This window comes from Melospiza georgiana, chromosome 28 (genome assembly GCF_028018845.1).
Source record: "Melospiza georgiana isolate bMelGeo1 chromosome 28, bMelGeo1.pri, whole genome shotgun sequence".
NCBI lineage: Eukaryota > Metazoa > Chordata > Aves > Passeriformes > Passerellidae > Melospiza > Melospiza georgiana.
In genome coordinates, this window is record NC_080457.1 from 4,039,401 (window position 1) to 4,060,597 (window position 21,197).

The window sequence follows — 21,197 nt, forward strand, 5'->3', positions numbered from 1 at the left end:
TTTTTAAAGAAAGGACTCACAGCAAGATAGCAGCCACAGGACACCTGAATCTTTCAGAGAAAAAGAATTTATTGCTCTCTTATCAGAAAACTTCTTGTTAGGTTTCAGAGGAAGAAGTTGACACTGACCAGACAGAATCCTGTGTTTGAATGGAATTTATGCATCATGTATGAGCTGTATGAATGTGTAACAGGCTGTTGCTTTTAAGGGTTAATCCTCTTTTAACATGGGTTCTTTTTTGGGCTTATTTTGCCCAAAAACAGGTACCTGGACTGTCCCTAACTCTTTGTTTCTATTGTCTCATATTGTCCTAATTCAAATTGTCTAAATGATTGTCCCTCTAATTGTATTACTATTTTTATAACCATTTTATTACTATTAAACTTCTAAAGTTTTAAAAAACAAGTGATTGCCTTTTTCACACCCAGCACAGGCTCCTGCTCCTTCCAGCCCCAGTGCAGTGGGGCCATTTCCTACTGACCCAAAGGGGAGCCCCCCACAGCACCCCCATGGCCCCCTTCCATATCCACAGTGAACCAAGATTCAGTGAACCTGCTTGTTTATTTTGGCCCCAATATGTTGGTTAAGGTAAAAAAAAAAAATCCCTTCATTTTGGTTGAAAAAAATCTTTATTCACAGAACATCACATGAATCACGTCCCACCCTCGTTCCTTTATGTATAAAATACTGGTAAAATAAAAAGTGTTATTCCAGAGGCAAGTGAATTCCCACAGTCCCCTCCTGAGACCAGCTCACCCCAGAGCTGGACCTCGTGCCACAGATTGGAAGCAGAAGTGAGTGAGGTGTTTGCTGAGGAAGGAAACACCACCAAGCTGCAGCAGCAAAGCCTCCAGGGCTGCAGCTCCAGCTCCTTTCCTTTGGCAGGGACCACACTCCCAGCAGGGCTCCAGCTCATTCCCACTGCAGCCAAAGGGGAGGTGTGGGGCTTGAAGGAACCACCCCTGTCCCACTGCCATGGGGTTTTTGGGTTTCACACAACCACCTGAGATGCCCTGGAAATCATTTTGGACATTTCTGATGTCACATGTCCCCAAATGCAGCTCCCCAGGTGGTTCCTTCAAGCCTCAAGTGTCACCTTTGGATGTCATGGGTAGCAAGGACGCTTGGCTCACCAAGGGGAAATCTGTGCAGGGACAAGGGGAGTCCAGAGGCAAAATAAATCAACAGGAAAATATCTATTAAAATGGCAAGCTAGGCTCAGAAACAGAAGAAAAATCCAGTTCCAAGTATCTTATGGCTCCTACCACAGCCCAAAAGGAGAGAGATTGGCCAGAGTCCCACCTTGGTGTAAGACAAACCCTGAAACTTCAAACAGTGACAGCCTTAAACCCCAACACGAAAATCCAGTGGAGCTGCATCAGTTCATCAGAACTGAGATTTGCCAGGGACCCCCTGCAAGTGCTCAGCTGCCCTCTCAAGGGCTGAATCCATCAGATTTCATATCCAAAATAAATTTCACACAAATTTGGATTTATGATTTCTGTTACACAACCAGGCAGATGCTCCATCACTGCAGATTCCCTCTTTTCCTTTTAATTCCTTGGGCTCAAATGAAAACCAGCTCCATGCTTGCTTTATTTCCTTGGAAAACCTGCACAGATGGGGAACTCCAAGAGCAGGAAACACTTGGAGGAATAGCAGAAAAGTATCAAACACATGGAGAAGCCCATAACAGGGGCCACTGGTCACTCCAGCTCTGCTCACCAGCATGGCCCTATCCCATGGCCCACAGTCCCTAAAATTAATTCTAACATTTTTTTCAGTTATTGAAACCCTTTCTCCCAGTTTGCAACACATAATAAAAGCAAAGCTCAGTGCAGTCAGCAGAATGTAGAGCTTGTGATTAGTTATTAATCCAGAGACCCACAACCATTCCAGACAGGAAAGAGGGGAGGAATTGCCAGCACCATCTATGTACGACCCATCTGTGCCACTGTCAGACACCAGGGAATGTTCCAGAATTGTCACACGTGGGGATGAGAATGGATCTGCAGGGTGATTGAAATGGATGATCCCAAAATGCCACCTCCACCAGACACCCCCAGGCTGCAGGGGAAGCAGTGCCAGGATCTCACAGCTCCAGTGTTTCACTGGGACAGGGAATGACCCCAAAGGGATGAGTGTGAGCCAGCACCACCCCCAGGAGGTGACACAGCTGAGTGTCCCTCACAGGAACTCCACAGGGGCAAAGGGCAGCACAGGAATGCCCTTGCCAAGGTGGGGATTCTCCATCCCAAGGCACAGACTTGAAGAAACTCCCCTGACAGGGCTGATGTTCAGTGCCAGGGCCTGCTGTGCTGATCCCACCATCCCTCTGGTGTGCAGAACCTGTTCCAGCTCTGAACAATCCCACACCTCCAGGGAGTACAGGGGGACTCACCTGCTCCATCCACTCAGAAGTTCCAGCTCCAGAGCCCCAAACCCAACCAGCACCTCAGGAAATGAACACAGCTCCCCAAAGCTCTGTGCTCCAGCATTAACAATCTCAGTTTTGGAGGCTGCATTTGGCAAGAGGCCCAGGCAGATGCCACAGGCCTGATGTGCATCCCAGTGGAAGCAGGAGGGAGCAGGAGGGGCACTCAGCATCCCCTGGGAAGCAGCAGGGCAGAGAGAGGCACCAACACATCCCTCAGAGGAGCAGAGCAGCATTTCAGCCTAAACCAGAGAGATGTGTGCTGGGCAATACTGTGTGTGAAGTTAACTGAGGTTATAACCGTGTTTTAAGACTTCCCCACACATCCTCCTCCTCCTCCAAGCAGATGGGAGCCCTTTACTTCCCAGCTCTTTTTGCACACTCAGGCCCATGAACACTGTGAAATTCTCTGTGCTATTCTTGCACTGCAAAATGCAGGGGGTCAGGTCAGAAAGTCTGGCTGCATCCTAGGCTGTGCCTCTGCATCCTCCCATCCCTGTGTGCCCAAAGGGACATTCCTGCCTTGCTACAGCTGGGCACAACGTTCACTTCTGCTTCCTATTAACCTGCAGGCTTGAGGGGAGAGCAGTAAAGGCCAGGGGTTATTTTCACAGGGCCATTCTCAAGCACAGTGTCCCATTTCCTGACACATCCATTTCCCAACCTGCCTTCCACGTGATGCTGTCCCAGCAGGATTTTGTAAACTCTGAAGTCCACGGGAAGGGCTCATCCAAAGCAGCACCCAGAGGAAATTCAGTTCTGGAGGCAGTCAGTCCTCTTGCAGGAGGCCAGCAGCTCATGTCAGGTACTGCACCACAAGGAACATGATGAGGCAGGTGACAGCCATGCCCCCCAGCATGAGGAACTTGTCCTGGAAGGCGCGCTTCTCAATCAGCCGCATCACCGTGTTGGACAGCCCCAGCATGTTGGCAACGTCCAGGATCTTCTTGTGGGTGCCCTGAGGACAACAAAACAGCAAAGACACAATCACCCTCGTGCTCTGAGGCTTCTTGTTCCACAGTGCAAGAGTGTTTCTTCATGGGGGGTGAGTGATGGGTGTCACAGACGTGTTTTATGAAAAATTCTTTCCTTAGGATTTTTTCTCCTGAGAAGCTGAGAGGCCTCAGGAACAAAATGTAAACAATGATTATCTGCTGCTGTGGGATGCAACAGGTGCATCTGGGATTGGCCTCATGTGGTTGTTGCTAATTAATGGCCAATCATAGTCAGCTGGCTCAGAGCCACAATTCTTTGTTATAATTCTTTTTTATTCTATTCTTAGCCAGCTTTCTGATTAAATCCTTTCTTCTATTCTTTTAGTATAGTTTTAATATAATATAGATCATAAAATAATAAACAAACCTTCTGAAACATGGAGTCAACATTCTCATCTCTTCCCTCATCCTGGGACCTCTGTGAACACCATCACAGATGGGTTTGAACTTCTCTCAGCCAACCATCCCCACCATTCCACAGGAGGTGGCCATGGGACCTTGGAAACTGTCACTGTGATATTTTCTGAAAAATCCCTTTGCCAGGATTTCTTCTCCTGGGAAGCTTCAGCTTCTCCCTGTTTTGCTGCTTTGCAATGTGATTTGGAGATTGTTTACCCAGCATGTGAATTGTTTTAATTTAATGACCACTCATGGTCCAGCTGTGTTGAGGCTCTGAGGAGTCACAGGTTTAATTATTAATTTTTGTTAAGTCTTCTCTCTGTATCCTTTCGCTTTCTTTAATATAGTTTTTGTATAACATTCTTTAATATAATATCATAAAATAATAAATCAGCCTTCTGAGAACTTGGAGTCAGATCTCTCACCTCATCCTGGGGATCTCACAAACACCACAGAAAACAACTGGGTGTATGGACTAATTAATGCATACACATGAACAGGAATGTGGTTAAAGACACAAAACAATCTGTCTAGACAGAGACAAGATAAAAAGTGGCTCAGAAAAATGCACTCCTTCAGGAGGAGTAAGAGTAGACCCACATGCAGAAGTTTCTCAGTGCATAAAACACAGATTTGCAATGCCAAACTACATCAGCAGTGCCTTGTGTTCCAGGCAGTTCAGGCCCTTCACTGAAGTCAGGCTGTGTCTCTGCTAGTCCCACATAATCAGTTTTCTCCAGTTCCCACAGCTCCTATTAACCCTCTTCAGAACAAAACCAAACCTTGCTGGATAATAAAAAACCAAATATGAAACTTTAAAATGAAAGCAAAACAACAGAAAGGGAAAACTCTTCAATTCTTGCAGTCATGGAACAGTGGATTTACACAACTGAATCAGTTAAAGGGACAAGCTAGGAAAATTCATTCCATACCTGTCTATTTATATCAAATATACACAAAGTTACAGAGAATAAGGCTATTAGTGTGCAAAGGAGGGACATGAGGGTGGGGAAAGGTTTGGAGGAGTCATAGGAGGAGCAGCTGAGGGCAGAGCTCAGTGGGGCTGCAGCTCCAATCTCTGCTCTGGCAGGGACAGGAGCCAGGGAATGGCTGGAGCTGGGCATGGGGAGGGTTGAGTTGGATGTCAGGAAAAGAATCTTCCTGCAGTGGCTACCAGAGCTCCAGGAGCATTTGGACAACACTCCCAGGGATGCACAGGGTGGGATTGTTGGGGTGTCTGCAGGGCCAGGAGTTGGACTGGATCATCCTTAGGAAGTCCTTCCAACATGGGATGTTCCATGATTCCACATTAACCCATTTCTCTTTGCAAGCTGTCTCTACACCAGCTGCTCTGCCAGATGTTCTCAGGCAACAAAATCTGTGTCAGTGCAAGAAAAGCTGAGTTAAGGGGAAAAGGAACATGAACAAACATTTCCTCACCTGCAAGGGAGAACACTCAGGAATGTGATGGCCCTGAAAGCACAGCCTGTGTGTGCCAGCAGCCAGGGACAGACACCCAGCAATTCCCTGCCCAGAGAAAAGGCTGGAGGAGAGCCAGGAGGCCACAAGAAACAGCATTTCCCCATCCCTGCAGGGCACCAGGGCTCCTCTATGGCACCTGGGAGCTCTCCTGTGGTGGGATGCACCTTCTTCTCAGGAACCCTCCAGAATCCATGTGCTTCACCCAGTCCCTCACAAGAGATTAACTTGGATCAGTGATTTCCCAGCTTGGAGAATCAACTCCAATTCCCTGTGTGCAGCAGCCCAGTGCTCAACAGGGTGGACAAATGTCTACAATCCTCTCAGAGATGCAGGAACTTCAAGGAAAGTGCTCTTTCCAAAAAGCATTCACAACCCAAATCTTCTCCAGGCACTAATATGAGTCCTTCCAGCCTTTTCCTAATGAGCTGGCAGCAGAACCTCTCCCTCTCCCTACCACTCCTGTGGCCAGACTGCTCAGCAGCACCATTCCTCTGCAATGAACACTGAGTTTTCTTCAAGGTTTTTCTAGTAATGAACCTTGTCTTAAAACAAATCCATACTCACCAGGTCAGTGAACAAGTGACCTGAACCAGAAGCTAAAATTCATCTTGGAAAGAACTCAGCTTCAAACTCAGCTTTAATAGCTCTGTGTAAGATCTGTGGGTGCAGGGCTTGGTCACACCAGAGTAGGGAGCAGAGGAGGAGCTGCAGCCCCAGTTTGGAGCTGTGCTGGTTCTGTGCAGGGCTCAGAGAACACCAGGCAGCCTGGAACCCAGCTCAGCTCCCCAGCTGCAGACCAGGCTTGCACTGGTCACACCATGGAGCTGCAGGTGTGACAGACCTGATCAAACCTGGGATTCATGACATTAAAAATACCTAAATCTGCCATTTATGACATTAAAAATACCTAAATCTGGCATTTATGGCATTAAAAATGCCTAAATCTGGCAAATACATCCCAAAATAAAACTGAGAACAGCATTTATCCCCATCAGAAGATGAACACAACAGGCATTTCCCTGCATTTTTCTCAAGTCCAGTTTCTCCCCAAACACTTCTTATTAAAAAGTTTTTTGTATCCTTGAGGTTTTCACTCAGAATTGACCATCACTTTGAACAGTCTGTAAAATAAAAGGCAAATATTTGCTATGAAGAGACCTGCAGAAATGCAGCTGTTTTCAGCAGGGAAGGAGGCATTGTTGAGGTGCATTATCTTTATTACTAATCTTAATCACAGGTGCTCTACATCAGCTTTGTGGCTGCTCTGAGTGATGTTAATCTGAACCAGCATCTCCCTGCCAGCCACTTTCTGACCCTCCAGAACCTGAACAAACAAACAACAATCAACCAAAAAAATAAACATTCAGCACTCCAGATGCTGCCCTGCAGGTGAAGACCAGCCAGCCCCAAGAGATCTTAAAGCTATTCCTAACAGGATGGTAAAATGTAAAGATTTCAAGTTGTTTCAATGAAATTTGGGCCTTTCCAGCATCCTCAGCTCGGAGCAATGTACTGAAACAACACATATATTGATTTTACTTAGCTTGATCAGCATGAAGACAGAAAAATGTGGGGTTTTTGTGGTAAAAAATGATGCCCCCACCTTTAAAGTGACTCTCTGGTCCCTCAGCCCAGCCAGGATGTTGGTGCCACTGCCAATAAGCTCATCCATGCCTCGGTGGGCACTCTGCAGGGATTCATTAAACTGCAAGGTTTCGTCGATCGGGATGGTGGTGTCAGAGTCCTGTGGGGAAAGCAGGGACTCGGTTACCTGCTCGCTCAGAAACACAAAAAGCACACAGCCAGAACCCAACAGGACTGCCAGGATTGTGCTTGCATTATTTTTTTAATAATGATTTTTAAATACAACATTGATATTTGAGTGAAAAAAGTCATTTAGAGAAGATAGGGAGGAAGTCAAAAGGCAAAGCTGAGCAGCTGCTCAACTGTGATGAGATCTCAAGGATAAAAAGAGCAAAAGCAGAGTATTTTTATAATTTTAGTAGGAAAGGGTACTGCAGGAGAGAACAGGAGGTGTTAAACACCAAGAAGGTGTTTAGTCATTGATCACTGCAAGTGAAAGACTTGTGGAACATTTCACATCACATTTCTGAGCAACAAAAATGAAAAAATGTTTGGAGATGACATTCTAAACAAATTTTTGGCAGTGAGGGCAAACAGACATGGGCTTGGTTCCCTGAGCTCTGGCTCACTCATCACCCAGGGCCCTATTTAAAAAATATATATTAAAAATTAGTATTTTTCATGTTTTTTTTCCAGAAAAGATGCATTCACTCATGTAGGAACTGGAAATCTTGAAATGGAAATGACAGGGTAAAACTCTAATCTGGACTGCACAGGAGGGCAGGGATGGCCTCAGAACAAGAACCAGCCAAAGGCAGAATTCACAGTCATGTCAATTGTCTGAGCAGAAGCACTTGGATTTCTATGTGAATGGCTCTTATTCCAGATATTTAACAACCTTCAAACCAGCAGATTTCATTTCCGTGCAAGTTTTTTTTATCCACTATAAGGGCAGCAATAAAAATAGAGAAGTAGATTTGTGACGCCCCACAAAGGCATGGGATGGCACCAAAGCTCTGTTTTGCTGCTTGTGATTTTCTCCAGGTACAAGGAAAGGCTTTAAAGATAAATACAATTTTTAACTTTTGAATTAAGCAAACTCTTGAATTAAGCAAACTGTTACATCTGTGTTCCAAAAGCTGTTCTGGATATTCCAGTGATTTTTCTCACACACTCAGGTGACATCTCTGATAGAATAGGGGAGTATATGAATAGGAACTGTGGAAAAATGTAACCAAGAGAGACTGATAACTGATAAATAAATCATCATTTCCCTATTAAAGAATCATTTTAGAGCCACATTTTTGTAGCAAGCTAAAAAGAAATACAAAGCAATTGTGTATTTTTTTTCATCTACTATACCTTTCAATATCTGAAGGAGAAAATAACCCATCTGCTCTATATTTTATATCTGTAAGCCTGTTGTTTGTGAACTTTTTGGTACTGAACAGCAAATTTTCCTGTAGGAAAACTTGTCCCTACATGCAGAGAAACACCACAATATTTAAAACCACAAACTGCAGTGTTTCCTTCAAGCCTTGTTTACAATTTTGAAATAGCCAACAAAATACCAGACATTATCTTTATGGCAGGCTTTGAGAAATGCATCGAAATGCCCAAATCTCAGTTAATTAGGATTGCTCACATGGTTTCTCTCTTGTCCTGACAATGATTGACAAAATGTTACATGAGATGCCTTTAAAAAAGAAGGGAAATAAAGAGGGAAATCAAACAAAAATGTAAAAATAGCATTAAAAAAACAAAACAAAATCCAAAATAAAAACAAATAAACAGAATTTAGAAACCAAACAATAAAAGCCAAGACTAACTTTTCAGTGGCAGAAAAGTGAAATCTGAAAGCAAGCCTACATTATTGAGAGCAAAATTCCCCCAGCAATTTGCACTGAGGGGACTTCCCAAAGGAGGAACTAACAATAACAGCTGGACCACATTGATGTTATTACCAACTTTTGACTCATTTCTAGGCAAAAGTGCTTTGTCCCAGCTGTGTGATTTGTGTTTGGCTACACTGAAGTTTGCTGACACCTGCTGCCAGCAGGGTGTGTAACACCCAGGCTTTTCACAGATTTTAGAATCTGGCAAACATTTGACACAAATCCAAGTGAAATGCACACTTTGGCACCTACCTCACTGACCCTTTTACCTGCTACGTAAATCCAGGTGGATTGCACGGGATAAAACAGGAGCAGCAGCTTCTGGAGCCTTTTCCTGTTACCTTAAGAACCCAGATTTTCCTCATGAGAGCTCCCCACATATTTTGATTCCTCTCCTCCTTTACTCACACTCCCAGCAGCTTCCAACAATGCTGTTTACACACTCCCTGCCTCCTCCCTGCTGGAGGGAGGCTTTTCACAGATCTCAGGATCTGGCAGACATCTGACACAAATCCTGTACACTTTGGTACCTACCTCACTGACCCTTTCACAACTGCAGGTGGATTGCACTGGATAAAACAGGAGCAGCAGCTTCTGGAGCATTTTTCTTTTACCTTATGAGCCCAGCTTTTCTACAATTTCTATGTAAATCCAGGTGGAACTGTACTGGATAAAACAGGAGCAGCAGCTTCTGGAGCCTTTCCCTGTTACCTTAAGAGCCCAGCTTTTGCTCACAAGAGCTCCCCACATATTTTGATTCCTTCCACCTTTACCCACACTACCAGCAGCCTCCAACATTCCTGTTTACAAACTTCCTGCCTCCCCCCTGCTGGAGGGAGGCTTTTCACAGATCTCAGGATCTGGCAGACATTTGACACAAATCCTGTACACTTTGGTACCTACCTCACTGACCCTTTTACAACTGCAGGTGGATTGCACTGGATAAAAGAGGAGCAGCAGCTTCTGGAGCCTCTTCCTGTTACCTTAAGACGCCAGCTTTTCCTCACAAGAGCTCCCCACATATTTTGATTCCTCTCTGCCTTCACTCACACTCCCAGCAGCTCCCAACAATGCTGTTTACAATCTCCCTGCCTCCCCCTGCTGGATTTGAGCTGCTGGAGCACCGAGAGCCCCAGCAGGGATATTTATTTACGTTGGTGGTGAAGGTGCGGGCCAGCAGCTCCTCCCGCTGCCTCTCCTGCTGCTCCCGCAGGTACCGGCGGTGCTGGAAGTTCCTCAGGGCTGTCTGCAGGTGCTGCACGTCGTATTTCAGCTGGTCCACTCGCCTGCAAAGGAGCAGCAGCACAAAAACAGAAAATCAGAGGGGTTTGGGAAAGCTGCAAGAGGCAGGCCTCAGATACAGCAGAATTGTGATTAGAGCTAAGCAGTAGCCATGAGATTGGTCAGCAGAAAAATTGTGTAAGAAGTAGAAAAGTAAGGACAAATAGAACAATGATCTGTGTATTAATGCTTGTCTAGAATAACTCCCTAAGCTTGCACTGCCTGCCACACCATGGAGCTGCAGGTGTGACAGAATCCTGACCAAATCTGGGATTTATGGCATTAAAAATGCCTAAATCTGGCAAATACATCCCAAAACAAAGCAGTGTCACAAAACTCACAGAAAAATTTATCTAGTGATATATTAGGAAGTTTTAAGCTTAATAATGGAGCTCTGTTCATTGTGTTTTAAGGCTTACACACAGGTATTGTATTCTAAATAAGCAGGCATTGTTTTAACCACAGGTATATGTGCTTATAGTGGTTGGATAGAGCTACTGTCAATGTGCTTTTACTTTGTGTGGTCAAAGAACTTTTAAAATAAGTTGTAACATTAAGTTCTTTGTCTGATGTGAGCTGCTGGCATCTTCCCATTGTCATAACCATGCAATGAGACTGATGCTGGAAAATCAAACAGCTCAAAGCACATTCCACAGCAGTTCCTCCCTGTTTTGTGATTTGTACGTAGCCCCCAGCTGGCAATCTGCTTTTCTGAAGATTCTGCTTTTCTGGTGCTTTTTGTACCAGGAAAGGAGCACTGTAAATTAACAGCAATGAATAACAAGGAATGGTGGGTTCTGCTTCTCTACAAGATGCAGGACATCCAATGCTAGGCTGAAATTCCACACCTACATCCTCCCTGTCTCATTTTTCTACTACACAGGTGATTACTGCACAGGTGATTATTCATTTTAATCAATTATTTAGGCTCCAGGCTAATGACAGAATGTGAAACAGAACTCCTGAGCTGTCTTGGACATCCTATCCCATGGATTGTCTCTTCAGGTGTTATAGAACTGTATCCATTTCTCATTTAACACAGATTTGGGAAGATGGCAGGATTTGTACAGGTTCTATTTTATGACCCTCCCCTTTCATATAAAAGATGATGCTTTCCAGTTTCCTTAATTAGCATCATGTTCTGAAGTCTGAGGTTTTATTCCAGTTTCCTTAATTAGCATCATGTTCTGAAGTTTGAGGTTTTATTAAAAGGTGCTCAAAAGTCAGTGGGTAATACAGGAAACACCTCAGATATCTCCACTGGGCTGAAACAAATCATCTCCAGAACTCCACTGGCCCTGATTAAATGATTGATAAAATTTAATGTTTGATTGGTAAATTTTAATGATGACCAGACTATCATGCTCTAGTGGAAGGTGTCCTTGCCCATGGCAGGGGTTGGAAATTATCTTTAAGGTCCCTTCCAACCCAAACCATTCCAGGATTCTACAAAGAAATCCATGACTATTTCAGATACTGGCCTCTCTTTGATACAGGTGACATGAAATCCACCCTTACTATCTATAAGGACCTTTTTGGACTGAACATTAATAACTGAGTCACAGAATTAATTAAGAACAGCAAGTCCTGATGTCTGTGGTGCAACCTCCTGCCAAAACCATTGCTCACTTTAGAAATCTCTTTATTTCAGTCACCAACAGCTTGGAAAATGGCACCAAATGAAGGAATTTGACTCTCTACCTCCAAAATGCCTTTAAAAGCAAGGGACAGAGTGCATATTCTGCTCATCTGAGAACAGAATTCAGCTGCATCACCAGTCTGGACTTGATGATCTTTGAGGGCTTTTCCAGCTTTAATGATTCTCATGATGCTGGGGTAAAATGCAGGAAAGTGATTTTTCCTCTGTGCCTCAATTTTTCTACTGCAGAGCACAGAGATGAGTTATGCAAGGTATAAAGACTTCACACAAATCAAAAGCAAAGGGCTTCAGTAAATTTAATTAAAATAATTACAAAGACTACCCTACCCAATCACAGCAAAGCAGTGAACTCACAGTTTGGCACTCTGCCTCTTGTTGGGAGGTTCTTTGCTGGACAGGATTTCCAGACGTTCCAAGTTGCTGAATATGTTGTCTATTCTTGCCTGAATCTCATTCTCTACCACTGCAAGGAAATAAAAACAGGATTTGACTTGAATTAGACAACTGCAATCTGATAAAGGCAAATGCTCAAAAGCATTCAAAGCAATATGTAAAAACTGATAGATTCAAATCTTTACTGGATGAAAACAATCAGGTAGCTGAGAACTATAAGTACAATGAAATGTAACTATTTTAGCTCAGTAATTTGACACTCTCACGTTTCCTCCTCCTCTGAGAAGGCAGCTAGGAAAGCCCCTGCTTGTTCCAGCCATCTGAGCCTCTTACCCCATCAGAATCAGGATTTCAAGCCCACACATTCCCCCTGCAGCCCCTTCCTGCTCCCTCAGCAGGGTTTGCTGCCACAAGAACAGAGAAGCATCATCAACCACCTGCCAAGTACTCCACACACCAGGAGTGCCCAGAAAACCACTCCCAGCAGCACCCAGAGAAGCAAAGAGCACAAACAAGCCCATCTTTGGATCTCACACAGCCAGGGAGTGACTGACTCACATCCTGAGACAAATCAATGAAATTGTGCTAATCCATCTCCCCATCATTTACTGCAGCTGAATTCAACACAGGAGAGCTGACAGACTCTGGTTTGTCAGACCAAACTACATCACTGCACGTTTTTCTGAGCTAGGAAGGGACTATTTGTGCTCAAAGTTGGAAAGTTTGATTTCCTGCTCTCTATTCCTGCTCTTCAGCCATGGATAATCCTGTTCTCCATAAATTCTGAAATACAAACTAGTAACTTTATAGAGAAATAGATACATATATTTATTCATTTATTAACTACATAAACTGGTGAACTGACTGTAAACTACGGAAATTACATAATCCTATATCTTGAAATGGCCTCAAGTAAAAGAAACAAAATGGCAAATTATACTAATTTTCAGGATTTTTAAAATCACCCCAAGCGAACAGCAGTCTGAGATGTCTGGCATTGCAGAAGGAGTAGTGCGAACATCACAAAAACTACAACCAGAATTGGTGATTTTATTTTTTGGAATAAATTACTATAAATATAATAAATAATATATGCAATAATATAATATAATATTATATATAAAATATAACACATTATATTATATTGTGTTATGTTATATTATGTTATGTTGTTATATTATATTATATTATATTATATTATATTATATTATATTATATTATATTATATTATATTATATTATATTATATTATATTATATTATATTATATTATATTATATTACATTGTATTATATCATATCACATTACATTACATTATACTATATTACATTACACTATATTACATTACATTATACTATATTACATTACACTATATTACATTACATTATACTATATTATATATTATTATATTATATATTATTATATTTTATTATATCACATTACATTACATTATACTATATTATATATTATTATATGGTCTATAATATTATAATATATAATGTATAATATCATAATTATAAGGAGAAGGAGGAGAAGGGGAGAAGGAGGAAAAGGAGGAAACGGAGGAAAGAGAGGAAAGAGAGGAAAAGGTGAAGAAAAATATATATGTAATAAATATAATCACTAATTCTATTAGTAACTGTTATTTTTTGATAGAAAAATTTATCACAGCCCTTCCTAGAGCCCAGTCATGTTCCACAGATGTGCTCAAGGTAAGAGAAGTCAGTGAACATGTGCAGAAATGCCTCCAGCCCATGCAGTGTCCTTTCACCTCAGAAGTTCTGATGAATCCATCATTAGTGACTCATGCAGGAATTAAGAGTTCAAACACAGGTCCAAAATTCATGTGCCAGTTGTGCACTGGGGTAAAAAGTCCTGCCACACATATCACAGCATCTCATGATTAAAGTCATTTATGAGCACAGGGTTATAGTCCAATTTATTGAGGCAATTTCAGACCCAATGGTTCTACACAGTTCCCATGAGCAGGTGGAACCACAGGTTCTGACTCTGATGGAGCATCCTGCACACAAAACCACAGCATTTTCCCCAAAACTGCACTGAGCACCTTTAGGGGAAAGCTGCCAGGTGGGGGATGCTGAGGGAATGACAGCACAGCAGGGCAGGCTCAGCTTTCTGACAAACCAGCCCAGAGATGCTCTCAGTCTGCAGCTCTGTCCACACCAAGAACTCCAGGTGTTCAAAAACCTCCATGAGAGCATCAGTGTGGGGGTTTTGATCTGTTCATTCTGAAGGCTGCACACACACCCTGACCATGAGCTCCAAAATCTAACAGCACCAAAATTCTGCCATTCTACCAGGACATTAAAGAAGCATCCACAGCAAGCAGTCTGTCAGTTAAAGGATTATAACAGGAAGAGGAAGCAAATTCTTGTCCTGTCTTTTCTGTTCTTAACCACCTCATTGAGGTTAAACAGCAACACAATTCAATGATTTCTGAATTGGTGATGTATCTCAGCAGCTGATCACAGTGGCTCAGGAGCTAAATTTGTTCCAATAATAACTGTAAATTTAATGAGAAGGCACACAAGATTAAAAATGCAAACTAAATCAACCCCACTCATCACTTACAGTGCACTGACTCTTTGTCTGAAGTCTCCAGGTGCCCCATGTAAGACTGGACCTCATGGACCTGCCTGTCAGGACACAAAGAGAAAATGAACAGAAAAGTCAGCTAACAAACACAAAATCATTTCTCAGCACCTCACTTTTCAGCTTCTTTTACTGAAATGCCCTTTTTAGAAGAGCACAGGAATCAGCAACAATAGTGTAAGAGCAGACAGCCCAGCCCTGACCACCAACCCAGGTCCTCAGCAGGAAGCAAGCTGTGCTCTCACCTCGTATGCACCTACAAAGTAACTTTATTAAAAAACAGAAATCAAGGGGAAGGTTATGAAAAACACAAGAAACAGCTGTTCAGCTTGGTCTGGAGATGACAGTGGGAATGATTTTCATGGTCTCACAGCGTGTGAATTCACAGGCATCAACTGAAATTAAAAGCTTGTAATTATAAGAAAAAACTACTGTGGCTGGACAAGCAGTGGCATAGGAAAACAAAACAAAACATTGATGGTTGTTAAATTATTCTGGAACTAGATGGGCTTTAAGGTCACTTCCAACCTGAACCATTCAATGATCACAAAATGAGGCAGGACAGAAATGGGAACAGGACACCACCAATGCCCATATCCATAACAGCTGCTGTGACATTCCTGCATTTCCAGATCTCCAGCAGGATGTCCTGCTCTACCCTACAGGGTCACTCTGTATCATTGTTCAGTGACAGAGAAATGAGGCTTCAACACAATTCAAGTCTCTTACCATCCCACCTCCCTTAACAGAGCCCCACAAAATGCAAATTACCACAGAAATTTGGAGCATTGGCTTAACTGCACCCTTTGGCCCCTTTCCTGTGAGTTACTCCACGAGTATTACCAACAGAACCACGAGATTTTTTTTTTTTTGCCTTATTTTGCAATTCCCACACAACTCCTCCCTCTCCAGACCGACATGTGAAATGTGGGATTTACCCTCAACCACCCCCTCACCTCCAGGGACGGTTTAAACAGCTGCAGCCCCTCAAACCCTGCTGAGAATTCCTTATATACAAGCGTGCTTTAAATAAACCGGTAACGATGGGCGACAATCCCCGCTCCCGGCGCTCCCGGTGCCCCGGGCCGGCAGAGCCGCGGGGCTGACGTGGCACACACGGTTCTGCCCCCACCGGGATGGGGTTTTTTTTATGGGGAAACGCTTTTAAAGGGCGCTGAGATCTGTGGGGTGGCGGTGTGGGATCCCGCACACCCAGCCCGGCGCCTCATACACTTGGTTTGTGGGTCTGCCCTTGATCCTCCAGACAAATGCCGGTTTGACGGGACAGCCCTCACACAACTCAGTCCCTCACACAGCCCTCATCCCCCCACATCCTTCTCTCAATCCCTCACACCCCTCAATCTGTCACACACCCCGCAATCTCTCACGCACTTGTTGGTTTGCTGGTACAGCCCCTCACACTCCCCTCAATCCCCCACACACCTTTTATTACCTCACACACCCCTCAATCCCTCACGCACCCCTCTCGATCACTCCTGCACCCCTCAATCCCTCACACATCCCCCGAGCCGCCACACAGCCCCTCAATCCCTCACACACATCCCTCAGTCCCTCATTCACTTGTTGGTTTCCTGGCACAGCCCTCACACCCTCCTCAATCCCTCACTCACTTGCTGGTTTGCCGGTACAGCCCTCACACACCCTTTGGTTTGCCGGTACAGCCCCTCACGCAACCCCCAGTCCCTCACACACCTGTCCGGTTGCTGGCATAGCCCTCACACATCCCTCAATCCCTCATATCTTCCTCAGTATGTCATGCACTTGTTGGTTTGCCGGTACAGCCCCCCACACACCACCCTCAATCCCTCACACACCCCCCAGAGCCCTCCTCACACCGCCTTCAGCCCCTCACGCACTTGTTGATGTCTGGTACAGCCCTCACGCACCCCTCAATTCCTCGCACACATCCCTCAGACCCTCACTCACTTGTCGGGTTGCTGGAATAGCCCCTCACAGACCCCCCCTCAAACCCTCACACACCCCCCGAGCCCTCACACCCCTCTCAGTCCCTCACTCATTTGTTGGTTTGCTGGTACAGCCCCTCACACACCCCCCTCAAACCCTCACACACCCCTCAGTCCCCCACGCACTTGCTGGCGTGCTGGTACAGCCCCTCACGCACTTATTGGTTTGCCGGTACACCCTCTCACACCCCCCAGCCTCTCACACACCCCAACCCCTCACTCACTTGTTGGTTTGCTGGTACAGCCCCTCCATCCCGCACCGGCTCCGCTCCGCACACGTCACCTCCCGCCACTTCCGGCCCCGCTGCCTCCCGCTGCTTCCGTTTCCACTTCCGCCTCCTCCCGGGCCGCGCTCCCGCCCCTGCAGCGCCACGCGGGGCCGCCAGGGGGCGCTGCAGGACCGGAGTGGCGAGCGCGGGGCGGGACCGTGAGGGGTGGGAGGGACCGGGAGGGACGGGGAGAGGCGGCAGGGACCGGGTGGAGCCGTGAGGGACGGGAGGGACCGGGTGGGACCGGGTGGAGCCGTGAGGGGCCGTGAGGGACCGGCGGTGCCGTGAGGGGCGTGAGGGACCGAGATGGACCGGGCGGGACCGGGTGGAGCCGTGACGGACCGGGCGGGATCGTGAGGGGCGGTGAGGGACAGGGAGACACCGGGCGGGGCACAGGCACAGGTAGAAACTCTGATTGATTAAAAAGCTGAAATCAGGACCATAACTCTGTCTTGTCACTGTGGTTTAATGGAAAATAGTTCTTGTCAACAAGTGTAATTTCATGCTAATAAAAGCTTGATTGGGCAAAATTGGGAAAGGCTTGTATTCTGTAAAGTGTTCAGCTCTATACCACAAGATCAATAATTGAAAAGTCTGTAGCCTCTGTCCTCATGGTCCAGACAAACACTCAGCTCTCTCCTTCTCCACTATTTCTTCTTTCTATTAAATGTTGTCATTTTATACTCGTTCCTCAGGCTTTGAATGCCCCCTGATGCTGAGCCCTTTTCTGGGTTTGTGCTGCCTATCCCACCTGTGATGTGAAGGGAAACCTGCTTTATCAACAATAATAATGTCTTAAACTGGGTCTATCCACATAAAATCCTCAAATACTATTGAATAAAATGTACTGATTTAAATCCTAAACTTCAGCACCCTCAGCCTTCTACTGTACTTGACTTAGGCAAAACCAAAATAACTGTAGAGCAAAAAATTAAGCTACTGAAACATGACAAACGTTGGAGGAAAAGTGAGAAAATGTTTTCAGAGGTGGGGAAGCTGAAGGCAGACACCTCCTGATGTGAGACTGGGCAAATTGGGAAACCTGGGGGCTGGCGCAGCCTCCAAAGTGTTGGCTTGTTTCTGTTGTTGCTCATTTGCAGTTCAGGGTGAGCACCTGAAGAATGCAGCCTTGTCACAGGAGAACACATCCCTGAGCACCACACAGCCAGAAAAGAGGGAAACAACAACACATCTTTAATTAATGAGAGATTCTGTCCCTGTGGGTCCGTCTCTCGTGTCTCAGATGATGCATCAAGCTCAGTCTGCCCTGCCCTGCCGTGCAGCCAGCCAGCCTCTGGCAAGAGATTATCCCCTGGATGTCAAACAGCAGCTCAAGCCCCAGAAATCACATCAGCCCAAGGATAAACAGCATATCAACAAAACCATTAACTGCAGCAGCAACAAACACATCCACTCCCCCTTCCCTGAGCCATTAGACCCCATTTTCAAACACTTCTGGAAATTGGGTGAATGGAAATAGACTCTGGGATTCCCTCCTGGCCAAGGCTGGAGAGGTATCACAGGAGCCCTGATGAAATGGCAAGCACTGAAATACAAGAACAGATTTCTGTTCTTTTGTCAAGAAATTGATTTTTGCCAGAAACAACATGCTGCAACACAGCGTCTGTTCTTGTTAGACTTCAAGTCCTTCCAGGAGGAGTTCTTCAGCAAATTGGCTCATTTAGACACAACAGCCAGGAGCACGGACAGGAAAAAAAGGGTTTTGTTCAAGGAAAGCCTCTGTATTGTAAACAGGATAAAAGGGGATGGAGAGAGTCACTTATCACTGTCTCTCATGTCCCCAGGTCATTCCTGTGTAGAATCTGCTGGAGAAAAAGGATTTCATATTCCCTGCTCTCCCAGAACCCCGGCTGGGGGATTTTCTCTGGCACACAATCTGCAGACAGACCCCGTGTGCATTCAGCAGCAGTTTCAAACCCCATAATTGCTGTTCCCATTGCTCTCCTCTGCCTGTGAAGCTCCCAAGGGGGAGCTGGATCCTCACAGGGCCTCCTCTGCTCTGCCTGCACCAGCTCATGTCCCCTCACAGCCATGGAATTTGGGCTTCTCCCCAAAAACGCTGATGCTCTGTTTAATATCAAACCCAAACAGGGTCTGCCTGCACCAGCTCATGTCCCCTCACAGTCATGGTATTTGGGCTTCTCCCCACCCCAAAACCACTGATGTTCTGTTTAATATCAGAACCAAACAGGGCCTGCCTGCACCAGCTCTGCCTCTGCTCTGCCTGCACCAGCCCATGTCCCCTCACAGCCGTGGCACTTCGGGTTCTCTCCAAAAACACTGATGCTCTGTTTAATATCAAACCCAAACAGGGCCTGCCTGCACCAGCTCTGCCTCTGCTCTGCCTGCACCAGCCCATGTCCCCTCACAGCCGTGGCACTTTGGGTTCTCCCCAAAAACACTGATGCTCTGTTTAATATCAAACCCAAATCATGCATCTCTCCCCGTTTCTCTGAGCGTGATCCCATCAGGCACAAACTCTCTGCCCCCTCCCTCCTGCTTTGGGACACTCTCTGCATGCTTTGCTGATACAAATAACTGTGGCTCTCAAAACAAAGGAGCGCCGAAGCCCAGGGCATTGTTTGGATGAGTGCTCCATGGAGGCTGCTGTGAGTCCAGCTGCAGGCCATGGGCTGCATGTCCCAGCTCTGACAGGCTCCTGGACACAAGGCAGACCTCACAGCACGCCTCTCAGCACTCCCAGCCTGAAGAAGGGGGCAAAACCAGAAGGGGAGACATGACAAGAATGTTGGAGACTCATCTATCAAATTTCTCTGGCTCTTGGGTGATGTGCTGGACCCAGGTCTCCCTGGGCAAGGAGCTTTTTAAAGACACATTGCACCTTCCTGCTCATCTTCCCAAATTAAGAACATTTCACAGTCAGTTTTGAGACTGATCTGTGGCCACGAGAGTCACAAATGCTCAGAGCATCATTCCCTTCTGCATAAATATCCCAGGGAAAGGGATATGGAAAAGATGGGGAAGGCCAGGACAAAGGAAGAAGGAGTCAAGGAGCATCTCTGCTATTTCACTCCTTCCCTTCCTTCTGGAATGAGGCAGGGAAATATGGCAGTAAAAGGTATAGGAATAGGAATAAAAATAAAATTACAATTACAATTACAATTACAATTACAATTAAAATAAATTTAAAATTAAAATAAAATTAAAATTAAAATAAAGATAAAAATAAAAATAAAGTAAAAATAAAAATTAAAATTAAAAATTAAAATTAAAATTAAAATTAAAATTAAAATTAAAATTAAAATTAAAATTAAAATTAAAATTAAATTAAAATTAAATAAAAATAAAGATAAAAAAGTAAAAATAAAATAAAAATAAAATAAAAATAAAAATAAACCCAGTGGTGAGGAACACTGCAGCATCCCCCAGCCTGAGGGATTTTTGACACACAAATGGCTTGGAGGTTTGGGGAATATCCTGGACGAGTGCATTTTCCTCATGGTTTCATCCTTTCCCTGGTGGCAGCCACACAGGGCTGCTGGAGGTGAAATACTGACCTTGATGGATTTTTGGTGCTCTGCATGGCTCTGTTAGTAGCCCTGCACCTCCACTGCACTATAAATGTCATATTATCCTAATAATGATTAAATAAACCTCAGTTCTCCATGCAGGGCTGAATTCCTCGTGCCTTTTCCCTGCTGATCCTGCCTGTTTGACCTTATCAATGAAATTCAGGAAACAGGAGCAAAGAGCCTCCTCCAACAGAGCCAAGGAGGCAGAAGGGGCAAGAAATTACATTGCCTTCGCCAGACAGTGCACAAATGAAATTCCAATAATTCTGCCACTCCTCCTTCCTTTTGCACAGCATCAGGAACCTGTTAGGAGCCTCAGCTGCCTTCAAATGAAATGGCATCCCCCTCAATCCCAAATCCCACAGAAATCTCTGAGTTCTGGCCTTAAAAGCTCTGGCTTTGAAAATATTTTTAATTTATTTACTGGGCAACCCTGTTTAATAATAATACATAATAAATTTATTATGGCAGATTCTGTCTGGGCACTCTTAACCCTGGACTGGATGTGAATAATGTAACACTTACATAGGAAAATCTTAAAATCTGTGAGCAATACCATTATCCTGATTTTTCCAGGGGTCAATTCCCTGACAGTCAGTCTCTCTGAAATGTGTCAGGTTAAGAATTCCATCGAAATTAGACAACATCATCAGCT

At 44.8% G+C, this 21,197-nt stretch overlaps 1 protein-coding gene across 3 annotated transcripts; it reads right to left on the reverse strand.

The window, feature by feature from the left end:
* Positions 1-610: 610 nt before the first annotated feature.
* On the reverse strand, positions 611-17,004 carry GOSR2 (golgi SNAP receptor complex member 2). Of its 3 annotated transcripts, none has more exons than XM_058041827.1 (6): positions 16,944-17,004; positions 14,714-14,778; positions 12,085-12,193; positions 9,943-10,075; positions 6,914-7,054; positions 611-3,392 (listed from the first exon to the last, which is right to left on the reverse strand). In XM_058041827.1, the coding sequence occupies exons 1-6, from the start codon at positions 16,970-16,972 to the stop codon at positions 3,231-3,233; spliced, it is 639 nt and encodes a 212-aa protein (XP_057897810.1). In that variant the 5' UTR covers positions 16,973-17,004; the 3' UTR covers positions 611-3,230. The 3 variants fall into 3 exon arrangements, with proteins under 3 accessions (XP_057897810.1, XP_057897812.1, XP_057897811.1); XM_058041829.1 differs by lacking the exon at positions 16,944-17,004 and adding an exon at positions 16,127-16,149; XM_058041828.1 differs by lacking the exon at positions 6,914-7,054.
* Between the last annotated feature and the right edge of the window lie 4,193 nt (positions 17,005-21,197).

Excerpts from the sequence above, each read along its gene's own strand:
- GOSR2 (XM_058041827.1), bottom strand. The coding sequence starts at position 16,972 with ATGGAGGGGCTGTACCAGCAAACCAACAA. Across the intron at positions 10,076-12,084 it reads AAGAGGCAGAGTGCCAAACT|GCGAGTGGACCAGCTGAAAT; the intron begins GTGAGTTCACTG and ends GCTCCTTTGCAG. Across the intron at positions 7,055-9,942 it reads CCCGCACCTTCACCACCAAC|GACTCTGACACCACCATCCC; the intron begins GTAAATAAATAT and ends CTTTCCCCACAG.